Genomic DNA, 19,142 nt, shown 5'->3' on the forward strand with positions numbered 1-19,142 from the left:
CTTGTTCACAGCCGTGCCTCCTTTTCTGTGACATGCTTTTATCAGTTCTCAATAGAATGTGTTAGTCAACAGCATCTCATGAGGTCATGTTTAAGACTCTGTAACAATTGTTTAAAAAAAAAACGTAATAATACCTCTCTCAGGAAAAGCAGTAGAACTAGATTTATAGCCCACAGGTCTCTGTTACGATCATGTTTAGACGAGACCAAGACATCATGGGAAAGATGTTATCTTCTGGTTGTTAGCTGGTCAGATTACAACCAGATAAAGACGTATTTTTCAAGTTTCTAACAAAACGTTGACGAAACTTGTTTATACAAACAGTAAAACATCTGTTTAGAATCTGTATAGGGGTTCCAGTCTTGGACTCATAGTTACATGTGGGAAGTTCTCATTGGTCCAAATTGTCTATACATTGATCCTGAAACAGAATACTTTTTTACAAATTTTTACTAATTTTACTGCAAGAAATTCTAATTGGTCAACTACAGGCTAGGCTTGGGTATAAACGACATCCTGTATCTTTGTTCAGTGGAGAAAACACTGAGGACAGGGGAGAATAAACATTGACCATCTACTTTCCAGAATAAAAACTATGATTTGTTCTCTTTGAATAAATCCATTTTTCTCGACGTGATTTGTTTTGAGGTCTGTGTTATTGAAGAATGACATCAACTGCTAACACCAATCAGATACATTCTGCCAAGGTGGATTGCCGTATGGGTAGATGGGAGGGAACATCTTAATGGAACGAAGTGTAGCCCATGTCCATAACATACAGTAAGTGAGTCACGATCGTCGTAAGAAGCGGACCAAAGCGCAGCGTGGTGTGAAATGTGCTGACACAAGCAACTAAGCCAACACAGAAACAGACAAACTAGACATACAACATAGAATGCCCACTCAGATCACACCCTGACCAAACAAAACATATCAACGTACAAAGCAAACTATGGTCAGGGCGTGACAAAGTGTCCCTGCTCAGTGCTGCTCCCCAGCGAACGTGCTGCGCCACTGCTTGTAACCATAACTATAAGAAATCTAAGATGTGTCAAATAAATTATATCCAGGTCAGGGCTCCAACTATGCTTTTGGTTTGCTAACTTGCTAGCTACAGTTAAAGTCGGAAGTTTACATAGGTTGGAGTCATTAAAACTCATTTTCCAACCACTCCACAAATTTCTTGTTAACAAACTGTAGTTTTGGCAAGTCGGTTAACACATCTACTTTGTCCACGACACAAGTCATTTTTCCAACAATTGTTTACAGACAGTTTACAGTTTGTTTAACTTATAATTCAATGTATCACAATTCCAGTGGGTCAGAAGTTTACATACACTAAGTTGACTGTGCCTTTAAACAGGATGGAAAATTCCAGAAAATGATGTCATTGCTTTAGAAACTTCTAATAGGCTAATCATTTGAGTCAATTGGAGGTCTACTTGTGGATGTATTTCAAAGCCTAACTTCAAACTCAGTGGCTCTTTGCTTGACATCATGGGAAAGTCAAAAGAAATCAACCAAGACCTCAGAAAAATAAATTGTAGACCTCCACAAGCCTGATTCATCCTTGGGAGCAATTTCCAAATGCCTGAAGGTACCACTTTCATCTGTACAAACAATAGTACGCAAATATAAACACCATGGGATCACACAGCTGTCATACCGCTCAGGAAGGAGACACGTTCTGTCTCCTAGAGATGAACGTGCTTTGGTGTGAAAAGTGCAAATCAATCCCAGAACAACAGCAAAGGACTTTGTGAAGATGCTGGAGGAAACAGGTACAAAAGTGTCTATATCCACAGTAAAACGAGTCCTATATTGACATAACCTGAAAGGCCGCTCTTCAAGGAAGAAGCCACTGCTCCAAATCTGCAATAAAAAAACAGACTACAGTTTGCAACTGCACATGGAGACAAAGATCGTACTTTTGGAGAAATTTCCTCTGGTCTGATGAAACAAAAATAGAACTGTTTGGCCATAATGACCATTGTTATGTTTGGAGGAAAAATGGGGAGGCTTCCCCATGACTATCCCAACGTGAAGCATGGGGGTGGCAGCATCATGTTGTGGGGGTGCTTTGCTGCAGGAGGGACTGGTGCACTTCACAAAATAGATGGCATCATGAGGCAGAACAATGATGTGGATATATTGAAGCAACATCTCAAGACATCAGTCAGGAAGTTAAAGCCTGGTTGCAAATGGGTTTTCCAAATGGACAATGACCCCAAGCATACTTCCAAAGTTGTGGTAAAATGGCTTAAGGACAACAACGTTAAGGTATTGGAGTAGCCATCACAAAGCCCTGACCTCAATCCTATAGAAAATGTGTGGACAGACCTGAAAAAGCGTGTGCGAGCAAAGAGGCCTACAAACCTGACTCAGTTACACCAGCTCTGTCATGAGGAATGGGCCAACATTCACCCAACTTATTGTGGGAAGCTTGTGGAAAGCTACCCGTAACGTTTGACCCAAGTTAAACAATTTAAAGGCAATGCTACCAAATACTAATTGAATGTACATAAACTTCTGACCAACTGGGAATGTGATTGTCACACCCTGACCATAGTTTGCTTTGTATGTTTCTATGTTTTGTTTGGTCAGGGTGTGATCTGAGTGGCCATTCTATGTTGGATGTCTTGTTTGTCTGTTTCTGTGTTTGGGCCTGATATGGTTCTCAATCAGAGGCAGGTGTTAGTCATTGTCTCTGATTGGGAGCCATATTTAGGTAGCCTGTTTTGTGTTGGGTTTTGTGGGTGATTGTTCCTGTCTCAGTGTTTGTTTGCACCAGATAAGGCTGTTTAGGTTTTCACTGTACGGTTATTGTTTTGTATTGTTCGGTATTATCTTTATTAAAGATGTATCAAGATAACCAAGCTGCGTTTTGGTCCGCCACTCCTTCGACACAAGACAACCGTTACGGTGATGAAAGAAATAAAAGCTGAAATAAATCATTCTCTCTATTATTATCACATTTCACATTCATAAAATAAAGTGGTGATCCTAACTGACCTAAGACAGGGAATTTTTACTCAGATTAAATGTCAGGAATTGTGAAAAACTGAGTTTAAATGTATTTGGCTAAGGTGTATGTAAACTTCCGACTTCAACTGTAAGTCGCTAGATGTTAAGATGAAGCTTCTTGCTTCAATCCCCTGATGGATCAATATCCCTGTTTTTTTTTTTGGGGGGGGGGGGGGGGTGATGTATGATGGTAGGAACATCATGATCACACCCAACCCTAGTTTAAAGACTTTTTTGGACTAAAATACTGAACTTATCCTTTAATAGATGATTTCCCAACAGTTCAATATATCAGATTTGTCATGCAGAATTTTGATAACTGCATGCAATGTAAATTAACTGTGTTAAAGGTGTGATGATACAGAAGAACTCTCCAAATCACATTAAGCTAAATAGCGTAAGAGATGACCGGTAATCAAAGCCAACGCCTCAGTCTTTGTCTTAATGTTTTCCTTTTGGGGAAATTGCAGAGGGAGTCTCACCATAAAACAAAAACTATTTCTCAGTGTCAGTAATGAACCTTGACATGACATCAGTAATGAACCTTGACATGACATCAGTAATGAGTCTTGACATGACATCAGTAATGAGTCTTGACATGACATCAGTAATGAGTCATGACAAAGGGAAAGCTTGGTAAATTTTACAACTTTGATATGTTCACCAACCCCTGTGAAACCTCCATGGTAAAAAGCTTATTGAAGCTGTGACTGCATAGCGCGGTGTGCCTCAGTGGCTGGTGGGAGTTGAAGGTGTGGAATTCGTACACGCCGCAAGAAACCCAGCTGTCTCTGGCCCTGACAGAACTCCCGGACTCGGCACAGCTCTGACTGCTGTTGTTTAACAATATTAATATGATTACAACACAGGCTCCTAAGGGAGTGCCGGCTTTCCCTCTGAAGCGGTGACACCTTTGAATATCATTACCTCATGCTCTTTTAAACAACACCTTCCTGCCAGAGAGTGAGACAGCTGTCAACTTGATGCTTTCTTTTCTTCAGTTGAGGCATCAGTCATAATAGTGTCTTAGCGTTTGCCGTCACATGTTGCCATCTAGAAACAAGATTGCAGACTGTTCCAGAGTGTAGTGCCAGAAAGAATGGTTCAGCATGCAGACTGTTCTAGAGTGTAGCACCAGAGAGTGGTTCAGAATGCAGACTGTTCTAAAGTGTAGTACCAGAGAGGGGTTCAGAATGCAGACTGTTCTAGAGTGTAGCACCAGAGAGTGGTTCAGAACGCAGACTGTTCTAGAGTGTAGTACCAGAGAGTGGTTCAGAATGCAGATTGTTCTAGAGTGTAGTACCAGAGAGTGGTTCAGAATGCAGACTGTTCTAAAGTGTTGTACCAGAGAGTGGTTCAGAATGCAGCCTGTTCCTGAGTGTAGTACCAGAGAGTGTTTCAGAATGTAGACTGTTCTAGAGTGTAGTACCAGAGACTGGTTCAGAATGCAGACTGTTCTAGAGTGTAGTACCAGAGAGTGGTTCAGAATGCAGACTGTTCTAGAGTGTAGCACCAGAGAGTGGTTCAGAATGCAGACTGTTCCTGAGTGTAGCACCAGAGAGTGGTTCAGAATGTAGACTGTTCTAGAGTGTAGTACCAGAGAGTGGTTCAGAATGCATATTGTTCTAGAGTGTAGTACCAGAGAGTGGTTCAGAATGCAGACTGTTCTAGAGTGTAGTACCAGAGATTGGTTCAGAATGCATATTGTTCTAGAGTGTAGTACCAGAGAGTGGTTCAGAATGCAGACTGTTATAGAGTGTAGTACCAGAGAGTGGTTCAGAATGCAGAATGTTCCTGAGTGTAGCACCAGAGAGTGGTTCAGAATGCAGACTGTTCTAGAGTGTAGTACCAGAGAGTGGTTCAGAATGCAGACTGTTCTAGAGTGTAGTACCAGAGAGAGTGGTTCAGAATGCAGACTGTTCTAGAGTGTAGCACCAGAGAGTGGTTCAGAATGCAGACTGTTCTAGAGTGTAGTACCAGAGAGTGGTTCAGAATGCAGACTGTTCTAGAGTGTAGTACCAGAGAGAGTGGTTCAGAATGCAGACTGTTCTAGAGTGTAGCACCAGAGAGTGGTTCAGAATGCAGACTGTTCTAGAGTGTAGTACCAGAGAGAGTGGTTCAGAATGCAGACTGTTCTAGAGTATAGCACCAGAGAGTGGTTCAGAATGCAGACATAAAGATAGAAATGCTATACCTACCCACTACCCATCTCTGGTCTTACAGTTCAGTGCCCGCTGTTTTAAAGCCCTCTTTGCCCCATGCTGTTGATTACTAATTAGTCCTGCCACATCAGCATCTGCGTTTCCACCATCATCCTGGCTGCCGTGGCGATGAACCACATCATCATCTCCTTGTCCCTCTGGAGTCCTCCCTGCCTCTGTATAACACACATGCACACTCTCTATTTGTCTCTCTCTTTCTCTCTTCATCTCTCTCTTTCTCTCTCTCCGTCTCTCGGATGAATAAAGAGGTGGTGGTATTTCTTAAAGAAGAGTGTCTTGTAGATCAGATGGTTGAGCATGGTGTACTTCTTAAAGAAGAGTGTCTGGTTGATCGTATGGTTGAGCATGGTGTAATTCTTAAAGGAATGTTTATTCAAGTTACGCCGCTTTATCCTCCGTCAACAAGGGTAACGATTTCAAATGTACCGCCGTTTATTCTTAATGAGCTATTGGAGTGCGAGTTATTGCGCTTTGGGAAGTTCGCCAGTTCAATTAAGGTTGTCCCGTTGGGTTGCAAACACCCGGCGTTGAAACAGGTTATGTCATTTCGGCGACAGGTGTTTATGTTTTTGGACTCACCGGAGCAGACTTGAGAGTTATCGTTTAAAATCAAGTATGACAGTAGAATGTATATGGTTTATGCTAGTACGGGTAGTCAACGGTGTTTTGAGTGTGGGGATGTTGGCCATAAGCGACATGCTTGCCTGAAAAGGGAGAAGGCCGAGGGAGGGGCGCAGGTGGTCCTCGTAACACCTGGGTCCACTGATGTAGGGAGAGGTGGACCGACAGCGGTAGAGCAGCCACAAGCACCTGTTGCTGAGGAACAAGTTATCCGTGTTGAGGGCACAGAGTTGCAACTTGTATTTTGGAGGGAAATGTTATGCTCCAGAAAAGTATTGTTGTAGAAGGTAAGGATGTATCTGAAGAGCCAGTTCCTCAGACTGGTGAGCAGGTGCCCAGTACGAGTGCTGGGTTAAAGGAGGGGGTTCATGTGGAGCTAGGCTCCCAGGTAGTGGAGGAGATGCCCACTATGAGTAACGGGGTACAGGAGGGTGGAGCTAGGCTCCCAGGGAGTGGAGGAGATGCCCACTACGAGTGCTGGGGTTCATGTGGAGCTAGGCTCCCAGTTAGTGGAGGAGATGCCCACTATGAGTAATGATGTTCAGGTGGGGCTAGTCTCCTAGGTAGTGGAGGAGATGCCTGGTACGAGTGATGAGGTGCAAGTGGGGAGTGTTGAATGGGATGTGTTAGAGGGGAGTCAGTTGTCTGTGGTCTCAGCTGAGGATCAGGAGAAGGATATGACAGCTGCTGGTGAGGACTCAGTTTATGATATAGAGGAGGTAAATTAGTTTCTGGATCAGACTTTTAGGAAATCTGTCAAATTGGCAGATTATTTTGATGTTGAGTTTGTGAGGTCAGCTGTGATGTTTACAGAAGACGGTGGGGTTAGACCAATTGAGTGAGAAGAAGTGGTTTCGCTTGAGGAAATGTATTACTGCTGTTGCAGCAGCAAAAGGTGCTGGGAAACGTAGTCAGGTTAAGAGAAAAAAAAAAAAAATATGATGAAGATCATGCTTCATAGGTTGTCTTTTTTCTCCTTGGTTTCTCTGTGGTTTCTTCTGCTTTTTTCCCCCTCTTTTCTATATGGAGGTACTAAGGGTAGGTTCTCTCAATATTAATGGGGGAAGGGACAGGAATAAGAGGGCTTGGGTATTAGAAGTAATAAAACAGAAAAGGCTTAATGTAGTTTTCCTACAGGAGACACATAGTGATGAGGAAAATTAGGTTGACTGGGGTATGTGGTGGGAGGGGCAGCATGTACTCATGTCATGGTACTAATTTCAGTGCTGGGGTGGCAATCTTGTTTTCCTCAGGCTTAGGGGTGACTGTGGTATCTACAACAGAGATTGTCAAGGGTCGGGTTTTATTGGTCAAGGTGGATGTTATGTTTTTTTATTTTTAAAAAATGTTTATGCTCCTAATGAGGGTACAGAGTGTATTGCTATATTTGATCAAATAAAGGAAACCTCAAGACAGTGTGATCAAGAGGGGTGTATGGTTTTAGGGAGGGACTGGAACTGTACAGTGGATTTTACTGTTGATCGCACCGCTGAAGAACCTCACCTGCGGTCAGCCACTTGCCTGTCTGGCCTATTAACTGAGTTTGAGCTTTCTGATGTGTGGAGAGTAAGGAATGCAAAAGTTAGGCAGTACACATGGCTAAAAGTTCATGAAGGTCGTGTCAGTGCAGCAAGGTTAGACAGGTTGTATGTATCTGAGCAATACTGTAGTAGGGTTGGAAACTGTGCCATTACTCCTGTGGGTTTCTCTGATCATCATATTGTTACTGTTGATATTCACTGTTGTTTTGGGAAAAATGGAGTGTTACAAAAGGGAATTTTGAGTCCTTGAGACAATGGTGGGAGGTTGGAAAGGCCCAAATACGAGTATTTTGTCAACAGTATACTGCTCTGTCTCAAATTGAAGTTAAAGAGACGATCAAGGCCCTTGAACAGGCCATCAACTCTATTGAATTGAAGCTGCTCACTCAGAACGACCCTGGACTAGTCATGAACTTACAGGACAAGAGACATGAACTGAGGTCGTTTCTGCATGAAAGAGTGAAGGGTGCCTTGATTAGGTCTCGCTTCGCTTCCCTCAAGGATATGGATGCTCCTAGCGCTTAAAAAAAAAACCTAGGACAGTCGACATTTCAACGTAAACAGATGGTCTGCCTTCGTCTCCCTGATGGGAAGGTGACCACGGATGACATTGAAATGCGTCAACATGCCGTAGATTTCTACTCGGCCCTCTATAAGGCGGAGGATTGTGACTCTCTGTGTACTGAACAGTTGTTACACGGTCTTCCTCAATTGGGACCTGAGCAGAGAGTCGCATTGGACTCTAACATTACACTGCAAGAGCTGTCCACAGCTCTCAACAGGCCGAGCCCCTGTTAAGCACTTTTGGGGGTCTATTGGGGAGGATTTTTATAAAGTGGTGTGTGAATCTTTTCATGAGGGTTCTCTTCCTGTATCCTGTCAACGTGCGGTGCTTTCACTGTTGCCAAAAAAGGGGGGATTGGCTCTCATAAAAAATTGGAGACCTGTTGTTTTGCTGTGCGCTGAATACAAAATTGTTTTTAAATGTCTCTCAAACAGGTTGAAAGAGAATCTGGGATTGTTGATCCACAAGGACCAGTCCTACTGTGTACCTGGTCGCTCTATTGTTGACAACTTGTTTCTGATGAGAGATGTTTTAGACATTTGTAAACTGTCTGATGTAAATGTGGGTTTACTTTCTTTGGATCAGGAGAAGGCTTTTGATCGTGTGGACCACCAGTAGTTTTTTTAAAACAATGAAAGCCTTTGGGTTTGGGGATGTTTTTTTGTCTTGGATGAATTTACTGTATGCTGGGGCCTCGTGTATGGTGAAGGTGGGTGGTGGTTTGAGTTGCCCCATCCCTGTCCAAAGGGGCTTCAGGCAGGGATGCCCAATTTCAGGGCAGTTATATAGTTTAGCGATTGAACTAATGCTTTGTTTTTTAAGAGCGAAGCTTACTGGTTTCTCTGTGCCAGGTGTAATGAAGGGTCCCACAATAGCACTGTCTGCGTATGCAGATGACGTGATAGTTTTTATTACAGGGGGTGAGGATGTTAAGGTTCTCTCAAACGCTTTAAAGGTGTTTGAGGGGGCCTCCTCAGCTAGAGTCAATTGGGGAAAGAGTGAAGCGCTGTGGGCAGGTCGGCTTCAAACGGGGTCCGTTCCACGGTTACCAGGGGGGCTTCAGACGGGGTCCGTTCCACGGTTACCAGGGGGCTTCAGATAGGGTCCGCTCCACGGTTACCAGGGGGGCTTCAGACGGGTTCCGCTCCACGGTTACCAGGGGGGCTTCAGACGGGGTCCGCTCCACGGTTACCAGGGGGGCTTCAGACGGGGTCCGCTCCACGGTCACCAGGGGGGCTTCAGACGGGGTCCGCTCCACGGTTACCAGCGGGGCTTCAGACTGGGTCTGCTCCACGGTTACCAGGGGGGCTTCAGATGGGGTCCGCTCCAAGGTTACCAGTGGGGCTTCAGATGGGGTCCGCTCCACAGTTACCAGGGGGTCTTCAGATGGAACGACTCTCTTCTCTGTATACATCAATGAGGTTGCTCTTGCTGCTGGTGAGTCTCTGATCCACCTCTACGCAGACGACACCATTCTGTATACTTCTGGCCCTTCTTTGGACACTGTGTTAACAACCCTCCAGGCAAGCTTCAATGCCATACAATTCTCCTTCCGTGGCCTCCAATTGCTCTTAAATACAAGTAAAACTAAATGCATGCTCTTCAACCAATCGTTACCTGTACCTACCCGCCTGTCCAACATTACTACTCTGAACGGCTCTGACTTAGAATACGTGGACAACTACAAATACTTAGGTGTCTGGTTAGACTGTAAACTCTCCTTCCAGAGCAATATCAAACATCTCCAATCCAAAGTTAAATCTAGAATTGGCTTCCTATTTCGCAACAAAGCATCCTTCACTCATGCTGCCAAACATACCCTTGTAAAACTGACCATCCTACCAATCCTCGACTTTGGCGATGTAATTTACAAAATAGCCTCCAATACCCTACTCAACAAATTGGATGCAGTCTATCACAGTGCAATCCGTTTTGTCACCAAAGCCCCATATACTACCCACCATTGCGACCTGTACGCTCTCGTTGGCTGGCCCTCGCTTCATACTCGTCGCCAAACCCACTGGCTCCATGTCATCTACAAGACCCTGCTAGGTAAAGTCCCCCCTTATCTCAGCTCGCTGGTCACCATTGCATCTCCCACCTGTAGCACACGCTCCAGCAGGTATATCTCTCTAGTCACCCCCAAAACCAATTCTTTCTTTGGCCGCCTCTCCTTCCAGTTCTCTGCTGCCAATGACTGGAACGAACTACAAAAATCTCTGAAACTGGAAACACTTATCTCCCTCACTAGCTTTAAGCACCAACTGTCAGAGCAGCTCGCAGATTACTGCACCTGTACATAGCCCACCTATAATTTAGCCCAAACAACTACCTCTTTCCCTACTGTATTTTATTTATTTATTTATTTTCCTCCTTTGCACCCCATTATTTTTTATTTCTACTTTGCACATTCTCCCATTGCAAATCTACCATTCCAGTGTTTTACTTGCTATATTGTATTTACTTTGCCACCATGGCCTTTTTTTGCCTTTTTTACCAAGGGGGCTTCAGACGGGGTCCACTCCACGGTTACCAGGGGTGCTTCAGATGGGGTCCGTTCCACGGTTACCAGGGGGGCTTCAGACGGGGTCCACTCCACGGTTACCAGGGGGGCTTCAGATGGGGTCCGTTCCACGATTACCAGGGGGGCTTAAGACGGGGTCCGCTCCACGGTTACCAGGGGGGCTTCAGACGGGGTCCGCTCCACGGTTACCAGGGGTCTTCAGTGGGGCAGAGATGGGATGAAGACTTTGGGGGTTTTTCTAGGCTCCGACGTCTTTCAGAAAAATAACTGGGAGGGTGTAGCAGAGAAAGTGTGTGCCAGACTGTCAAGGTGAAAATGGGTGCTGCCCCAGCTGTCTTATAGGGGAAGGGTCCTGGTAGCTAATAATCTTGCTGCCTCTACCCTGTGGCACAGACTAATGATTTTGCAGCCACCAAAGGGTCTGATACAAGAGCTTGAGAGGACCCTTGTCAATTTCTTCTGGTCTGGACAACACTGGATTAAAGCTGCAGCCCTGTACATGCCACTGCACGAGGGTGGGCAAAGCCTGGTGGACATTTCCTCTAGAATCATGGCTTTCCGGCTTCAAGCAGCCCAGAGATTGTTGTACAGAGACGGTTCTAGCTGGGTCGAAACAGCCTACACACTGATGAGGAGAGCGGGCTGTTTGGGCTTAGACAAGCACCTTTTCCTCTTAAAGCTGGAGGGGGGTGATTTGACTGGCCTGACTCCATTTTATGAGTCTGTTATGCAGGCTTGGAGAGTCCTTGTCAAGTCCCGTAAGGCCAGCACGCCACCAGGGATGTGGCTTTTTGAAGAGCCTCTTTTTCACAACACTGCCATCCAGTCCCGTGTTCTGGCTTCAGCCTGCCTACGTTCATGCCTGTTAGGCGTGGGGTGAACAGAGCTGGGTCATCTGATGCGGAGCAGGAGCAGATCGTTGGAGGAGCTGGGAGAAAGAGCGGGGATCCGATCATCTCGCCTACTGAGGAAGGTCGTCGCTGAGGTCTGCGACTCCTTGTCAGTGCTTAATTTGCAGTATGTGACTGACACTTCCAATTCTGATCGGTGGAAGGAGGGTCTGGTTTATGTGTTCCCTGCACTGATTGTTAGTGCTGCGATGGGGGCATTCGAGGAGGATGTGGCGATGCTGCTTTCCTTCGATACCCCGGAGCTGGGGGAGTTCAAGGAGGTGGGAAAGAAGGCCATGTACAGAATATGTGTAAAGGTGTCCCATGCCTCTTCCCTGGAAGGGGTAAAATCGACGAGGTGGTCGGGGGTGCTTGGTCCAGGTGCCTCTCCAAAAGGCTGTTGGCGATCATTATATAAACTGCCTATTGATAAGTAGGCCAGCTGACCTCCAATGGAGGATAATACATGAAGCTACTGTATAGCCACCAACATGCATCTGGTACACCTGGACCCTACTGTTGGGGAGGGGTGTCCATTCTGTGCTGAGTCTGAATCTCTGGCACATCTGTTTTTACTGTGTCCCAGGTTGGTCGGGATGATTGAACTGATCACTGATTGGTTCTCAACGTTGGGAGAGGTTCTCTTCCCAACTGTATATATTTGGGCCAAAGCACAGGTTCAGTCAAAAGGGTGTAGTTGTGTTGCTTAATTTTGTGTTAGGGGCAGCAAAATTAGCGATATGGAAGACCCGAAAGAACAGTATTCGGGGACAGGGGTCTGTGGATGTGGTGGGAATGCTGGAGGGAATGTTGGCAGCGAGGGTTGAGTTTGCCTATTATAAACTTGTCAACAATATTGATCTGTTTTTGAGTATATGGGGTATTCAGAGGCTGTTGTGTTTAGTTACTGTGTTACTGTGGAGGAGGAATTGGAGTTGTGTTTTTAATTGATGTGTAACTGTGTTTTTTTATGAGTATTTATTGTGTGGTGGGCCCTCAGACCCAATAAAGATTATTTAAAACTCAAAAAAATAATCTCTCTCTCTCTCTCTCTCTCTCTGTCTCTCTCCCTCCGTCTCTCTCTCTCTCTCTCTCTCTCTCTCTCTCTCTCTGTCTCTCTCTCTCTTTCTCTCCATCTCTCTCTCTCTCCCCGTCTCTCTCTCCGTCTCAATCTCTCTCTCTCTCTCTCTCTGTCTCTCTCTCTGTCTGTCTCTCTCTCTCTTTCTCTCTCTCTCTCTCTCTCTCTCTCCCCGTCTCTCTCTCTCTCTCTCTCTCTCTGTCTCTCTCTCTGTCTCTTTTAATAGTTGAGGACTGGACATGGTGGTGGGGTAAAACATTGTTAAGTTGCACATGCTGACCTGCACTACATCTGACCTGTAATCAGTGAATAGGGGCGAGATTAATGAAGCTGTGGCATATCCACTTCCTCTCTGAGTAGGAGAGATCAGAGCCAAGTCCCCAGGGCCACTTCCTCTCTGAGTAGGAGAGAGAGCCAAGGCCCGAGGGCCACTTCCTCTCTGAGTAGGAGAGATCAGAGCCGAGGCCCCAAGGCCACTTCCTCTCTGAGTAGGAGAGATCAGAGCCAAGTCCCCAGGGCCACTTCCTCTCTGAGTAGGAGAGCGAGCCAAGGCCCGAGGGCCACTTCCTCTCTGAGTAGGAGAGATCAGAGCCGAGGCCCCAAGGCCACTTCCTCTCTGAGTAGGAGAGATCAGAGCCGAGGCCCCAGGGCCACTTCCTCTCTGAGTAGGAGAGATCAGAGCCGAGGCCCGGCCCTCTGACTTCTACACGCTTCATTAATACCTCACAGGGCTCCTGCAGACCGCCAGCCAGTCAGCCAGCGAGCCAGCCAGCGTACATCAGAGAGATAGAAGGGAGGGGAGGACCGTGGGAGAGGGGGGAGGGAGAGAGAGAAAGAGAGGTGTTCTATGCTGTTTGAAGCTCTGCCCACAAGTGCTTTGAACCAATAGCAGTAATGATCCATAGCAGTTGCCTGAGAGCCAGCAGGGAAATCAAGAACCAAGAAATGCACACGTGCATGTGCTCACACGCACTAAGAAAACTATCATTGAAAAGCAAAGTGTGAGCTTTGTGGAGAACAAAAAAGAAAATACACATTTTGCTAAAGAAAATACACATCAATCCATTTTAGTCTCACAATATCCGTGTTCTCATAAGGAAAATACAATAAATTATATATTTACAAAAAAAATGGTTTTGGAAATCTGTCTCAACCTTCCTTCACCTGTCATATTGTCCCTCCCCTGCTTTTCTCTGTGTTGTCTTCTTCAAACAAGGTGAGATGGGTGGCATCTTGTTACACAGGTCAACCACTTTCTGGAGAAAAACTCATTCATATGTGGTTGATTATGATGATGACCGTTGAAATGTTTTTCCTGCCGGCAAACGTATATTCAACATAGCCAGTAGACAGACATACAGAGCTATGAAACATGGAGGAGGGGACTACCTGACCTTGTCCCATGTTTTAGTCTTCCGTTGAAAAATGTTTTGCTACTTTGTGCGCTAATGACAGTGTTGTTGTGCTTGTCTCCCCGTGCAGCTGGAGAAGAAACAGATGGCCCCGCCTTTCAAGCCCCAGATCACAGACGACTACGGCCTAGAGAACTTTGACACCCAGTTCACCAACGAACCAGTGCAGCTGACGCCGGACGACGAGTAAGTCCTTCCAAACAGACACGACTAGCCTGACATATGAACAAATGTTTGATCAACACTTGATATTTATTGAAGTGTCATAGACCTATAGATGAGATTCAACAAGCCATCCAACTAGCTGTGTAACCTTGTCCATATATTAAACGTCAGAGCACTAATGTTTTAGCTTACTGTACAAACTGCTAGTGTTATAACTAGTGTTATAACAGCTTAGTTAGTGGATAGGGGAGCTACAGACAGGGAAACCCGGTTGAACTCTGGGAAATGTGTTGGTTGGCCAGTAGGGGGCACAAGACCAGTCCATTCCAGTCTGTTTCCTTTTGTACCACAAGGGATTGGAGGATGACAATGGGGGCTTGTCCAGAATCAATCCCTGGCCTTGACTCCCTAGTAGAGATGATTCGTTTTAAACAATATGCTGAAAATTCCCCCTATAGCCTATCAGAGGGAAAGGTTGAGCTATCACTGTATTGCTTAATCCTATCAGATCATCTCAGATCTCCACAAGTGTCTAGGGGGTAGAAAATAGGGGTTGTTTCTGGACAGGGTCTATTCAGGGGTCTGCAACGTGTGGCTTTGGAGTCACATGCGGTTCTTTAACTGCCCCTTTGTGGCTCAATAGCTAACTTAGACTATAATAGTAGTAGTGAAGATCTTCAACAACCAGAGGGCATTGACCACCTGAGAGAGCATTGACCACCTCAGAGAGCATTGACCACCTCAGAGGGCATTGACCACCTCAGAGAGCATTGACCACCTCAGAGAGCATTGACCACCTCAGAGGGCATTGACCACCTCAGAGGGCATTCACCACCTCAGAGAGCATTCACCACCTCAGAGAGCATTGACCACCTCAGAGAGCATTCACCACCTCAGAGAGCATTCACCACCTCAGAGAGCATTCACCACCTCAGAGATCATTGACCACCTCAGAGAGAACTGACTACCTCAGAGAGCATTGACCACTTCAGAGGGCATTGACCCCCTCAGAGAGCATTGACCACCTCAGAGAGCATTGACCACCTCAGAGAGCATTGACCACCTCAGAGAGAACTGACCACCTCAGAGAGCATTGACCACCTCAGAGAGCATTCACCACCTCAGAATCTGCAACATAAAAGGGTTAACATTTGATATTGTTACAATGAAATGCTGCTATGGATCAATGTCGGTTTCTATGGCTCTGCCCTCATTGTAAAAAACACAATCACAACAGAGTTTGGGAGTAGAGAAGAGACATCAGACGTGTGACGACTCCACTGAACAAAGATCTACTTGGACACCCAATCCTTTCATCTTCAGTCCGTTTACGAGTGGTACTGTGCCAAGTTTCCGACTCTCGATGTCTTTGAAAGTAATTGTCTTCAACGAGGAAAAAATAAACATAAATGCCCTTCCAACAATGACTTCAGTCGTAGGTTGTGTTTTGATCGATGTAGACATCTTGTCCATGGGGGATTTGACAGGATCCTTGTTTTTGATTAACTTTGATAGAATGGGCTAAAAAGATTTGGCATAGCAACAGAGGTGACTGCCATTCTACGGAGGGGCTCTGTAGCCAGAGTATGACAAACAAGCCAGGCTTTTCTCTGCAGGAGAACTATTCCAAACTATCCCATGTGGCTTTGCAAGCGGTGCCAATAGATATTACTGGGCTGACATTTGTCAATGTTTTCATTAAATGATCCATCATGGTCTAATTGTGATGTTCAGGCTCAATGTTTGGTTTGTAATCATTCAGCATTCTATATAGATGTATTGGCGATCAGATGAACAACACAAATTCAAGGAATTTCTAGGAACATACAGTTTTCAAACTACTTGAAACTCAATCCATATCAGTCCGTATCTGTTTTTTTTTTTTAATTACATAGAAAAATGTCAGTTTCATCTTCAAATTCTGTATCTTACCTGCCTTTCTCTGTTTCGAGCCCTAAAAAGGCATATTGTCTATCTACCCATCTACCCTGGATAGAAACCCACAGTATCTCTGGCGTTCTGACACAGTAGTGTGTCTAGGTGTGTCTACTGAGGTGCAGTCAGATCAACCGGGGGTGCACCTCCCATGATGTAAAGCACCCCTCCTCCTCTGTGATAGGTTGGCAGATGAAAAAAAAAAGTGAGTGAGAGAGTGGGAGGGAGGGAGGGAGAGGAAGAAAACGGGTATACCCTTCTCATTGGCAATTTACTTTGCTGCAGAAAAAACCCTAGCTTCCTGAGAAGGAGCTGAGGGAGGGAGGGAGGGAGGGAGGGAGGGAGGGAGGGAGGGAGGGAGGGAGGGAGGGAGGGGTAGAGAAACAGAGAAAGAGGTGGAGGGGAGAGTAAAACAGTCAGTCAGACAGAGAGACAGAGGGAGAGAGTAAAACAGTCAGTCAGACAGAGAAACAGAGGGAGAGTAAAACAGTCAGTCAGACAGAGAGACAGGGGGAGAGTAAAACAGTCAGTCAGACAGGGAGACAGGGGGAGAGTAAAACAGTCAGTCAGACAGGGAGATAGAGGGAGAGTAAAACAGTCAGACAGGGAGACAGGGGGAGAGTAAAACAGTCAGACAGACAGGGAGATAGAGGGAGAGTAAAACAGTCAGACGGGGAGACAGGGGGAGAGTAAAACAGTCAGACAGAGAAACAGAGGGAGAGTAAAACAGTCAGTCAGACAGAGAGACAGCGGGAGAGTAAAACAGTCAGTCAGACAGAGAGACAGGGGGAGAGTAAAACAGTCAGACAGGGAGACAGAGGGAGAATAAAACAGTCAGTCAGACAGAGAGACAGAGGGAGAGTAAAACAGTCAGTCAGACAGGGAGACAGAGGGAGAATGAAACAGTCAGTCAGACAGGGAAACAGAGGGAGAATGAAACAGTCAGTCAGACAGAGGGAGAGTAAAACAGTCAGACAGAGAGACAGAGGGAGAATGAAACAGTCAGTCAGACAGAGGGAGAGTAAAACAGTCAGACAGAGAGACAGAGGGAGAATAAAACAGTCAGTCAGACAGAGAGACAGAGGGAGTAGGGGGAGAGGGGGAGAGGGGGAGAGGGGGAGAGAGACAGGGAGGGGGAGGGAGATAGAGAGACATACAGACACACAGAGAGAGACAGATACACAGAGAGACAGTCAAGGCGAGAGACAGTAATAGAGAGAGAGACAGACACACAGAGGGAGACAGACACACAGAGGGAGACAGACACACAGAGGGAGACAGACACACAGAGGGAGACACACAGAGGGAGAAGGACACACGGAGGGAGACAGACACACAGAGGGATAAGGACATACGGAGGGACAGACACAGCGGGCGACAGACACGGGGAGACAGACACAGAGGGAGACAGACACAGAGGGAGACAGACACAGAGGGAGACAGACACAGAGGGAGACAGACACAGAGGGAGACAGACACAGAGGGAGACAGACACAGAGGGCGACAGACACCGAGGGCGACAGACACAGGGAGAGACAGACAGAGAAGAAGGAAGATAGGGAGACAGACAGAGAGGGGGGGGGAGAGATGGGGAGCGAGAGACAGAGAGAGACTAGGAGAAGGGGTGGGGAGAGAGATGGGGAACGAGAGACAGAGAGAGACTAGGAGAAGGGGTGGGGAGAGAGATGGGGAGCGAGAGACAGAGTGAGAGTGCCTACAGCAGCACCTAGATATTCTTCACAGATTCTGCCAGACCTGGGCCCTGACAGTAAATCTCAGTAAGACCAAAATAATGGTGTTCCAAAAAAGGTCCAGTCACCAGGACCACAAATACAAATTCCATCTAGACACCGTTGCCCTCGAGCACACAAAAAACTATACATACCTTGGTCTAAACATCAGCGCCACAGGTAACCTCCACAAAGCTGTGAACGATCTGAACGATCTATGCCATCAAAAGGAACATAAAATTCAACATACCAATTAGGATCTGGCTAAAAATACTTGAATCACTTATAGAACCCATTGCCCTTTATGGTTTTGAGGTCTGGGGTCCGCTCACCAACCAAGAATTCACAAAATGGGACAAACACCAAATTGAGATTCTGCACGCAGAATTCTGCAAAAATATCCTCTGTGTACAATGTAAAATACCACATAATGCATGCAGAGCAGAATTAGGCCGATACCCACTAATTATCAAAATCCAGAAAAGAGCCGCTAAATTCTACAACCACCTAAAAGGAAGTGATTCCCAAACCTTCCATAACAAAACCATCACCTACAGAGAGATGAACCTGGAGAAGAGTCCCCTAAGCAAGCTGTCCCTGGGGCTCTGTTCACAAACACAAACACACCCTACAGAGCCCCAGGACAACAGCACAATTAGACCCAAGCAAATCATGAGAAAACAAAAAGATAATTACTAGACACATTGGAAAGAATTAACAAAAAAACAGTGAACTAGAATGCTATTTGGCCCTAAACAGAGAGTACACAGTGGCAGAATACCTGACCACTGTGACTGACCCAAACTTAAGGAAAGCTTTGACTATGTACAGACTCAGTGAGCATAGCCTTGCTATTGAGAAAGGCCGCCATAGGCAGACATGGCTCTCAAGAGAAGACAGGCTATGTGCACACTGCCCACAAAATGAGGTGGAAACTGAGCTGCACTTCCTAACCTCCTGCCCAATGTATGACCATATTAGAGACACATTTTTCCCTCAGATTACACAGATCCCCAAAGAATTCGAAAACAAACCCCATTTTGATAACCTTCCATATCTATTGGGTGAAATACCACAGTGTGCAATCACAGCAGCAAGATGTGTGACCTGTTGCCACAAGAAAAGGGCAACCAGTGAAGAACAAACACCATTGTAAATACAAACCATATTTATGCTTATTTATTTTCCCTTGTGTTCTTTAACCATTTGCACATCGTTACAACACTGTGTATATATATATATATATATATATATATATATATATATATATATATATATATATATATATATATATATATATATATATATATATATATATATGTATAATATGACATTTGTATTGTCTTTATTCTTTTGAAACTTCTGTATGTGTAATGTTTATTGTTAATTTTTATTGTTTATTTCACTTTTGTATATTATCTACCTCACGTGCTTT

The 19,142-nt window shown here is 45.4% G+C and overlaps 1 protein-coding gene across 5 annotated transcripts in view; it reads left to right on the top strand.

Annotated features, from left to right (window-relative positions):
* Positions 1-19,142, top strand: part of LOC110531259 (protein kinase C zeta type) — a 158,084-nt gene that overhangs the window by 128,894 nt on the left and 10,048 nt on the right. For all 5 annotated transcript variants that reach the window (XM_036988861.2, XM_090185395.1, XM_036988859.2 and 2 more), the window contains exon 14: positions 13,948-14,063. In XM_036988861.2, coding sequence (XP_036844756.2) covers positions 13,948-14,063 — 116 coding nt within the window. The remainder of the gene's footprint in view (positions 1-13,947; positions 14,064-19,142) is intronic.

Source organism: Oncorhynchus mykiss, chromosome 9, assembly GCF_057628025.1.
Source record: "Oncorhynchus mykiss isolate SJ-2025 chromosome 9, ASM5762802v1, whole genome shotgun sequence".
Lineage (NCBI taxonomy): Eukaryota > Metazoa > Chordata > Actinopteri > Salmoniformes > Salmonidae > Oncorhynchus > Oncorhynchus mykiss.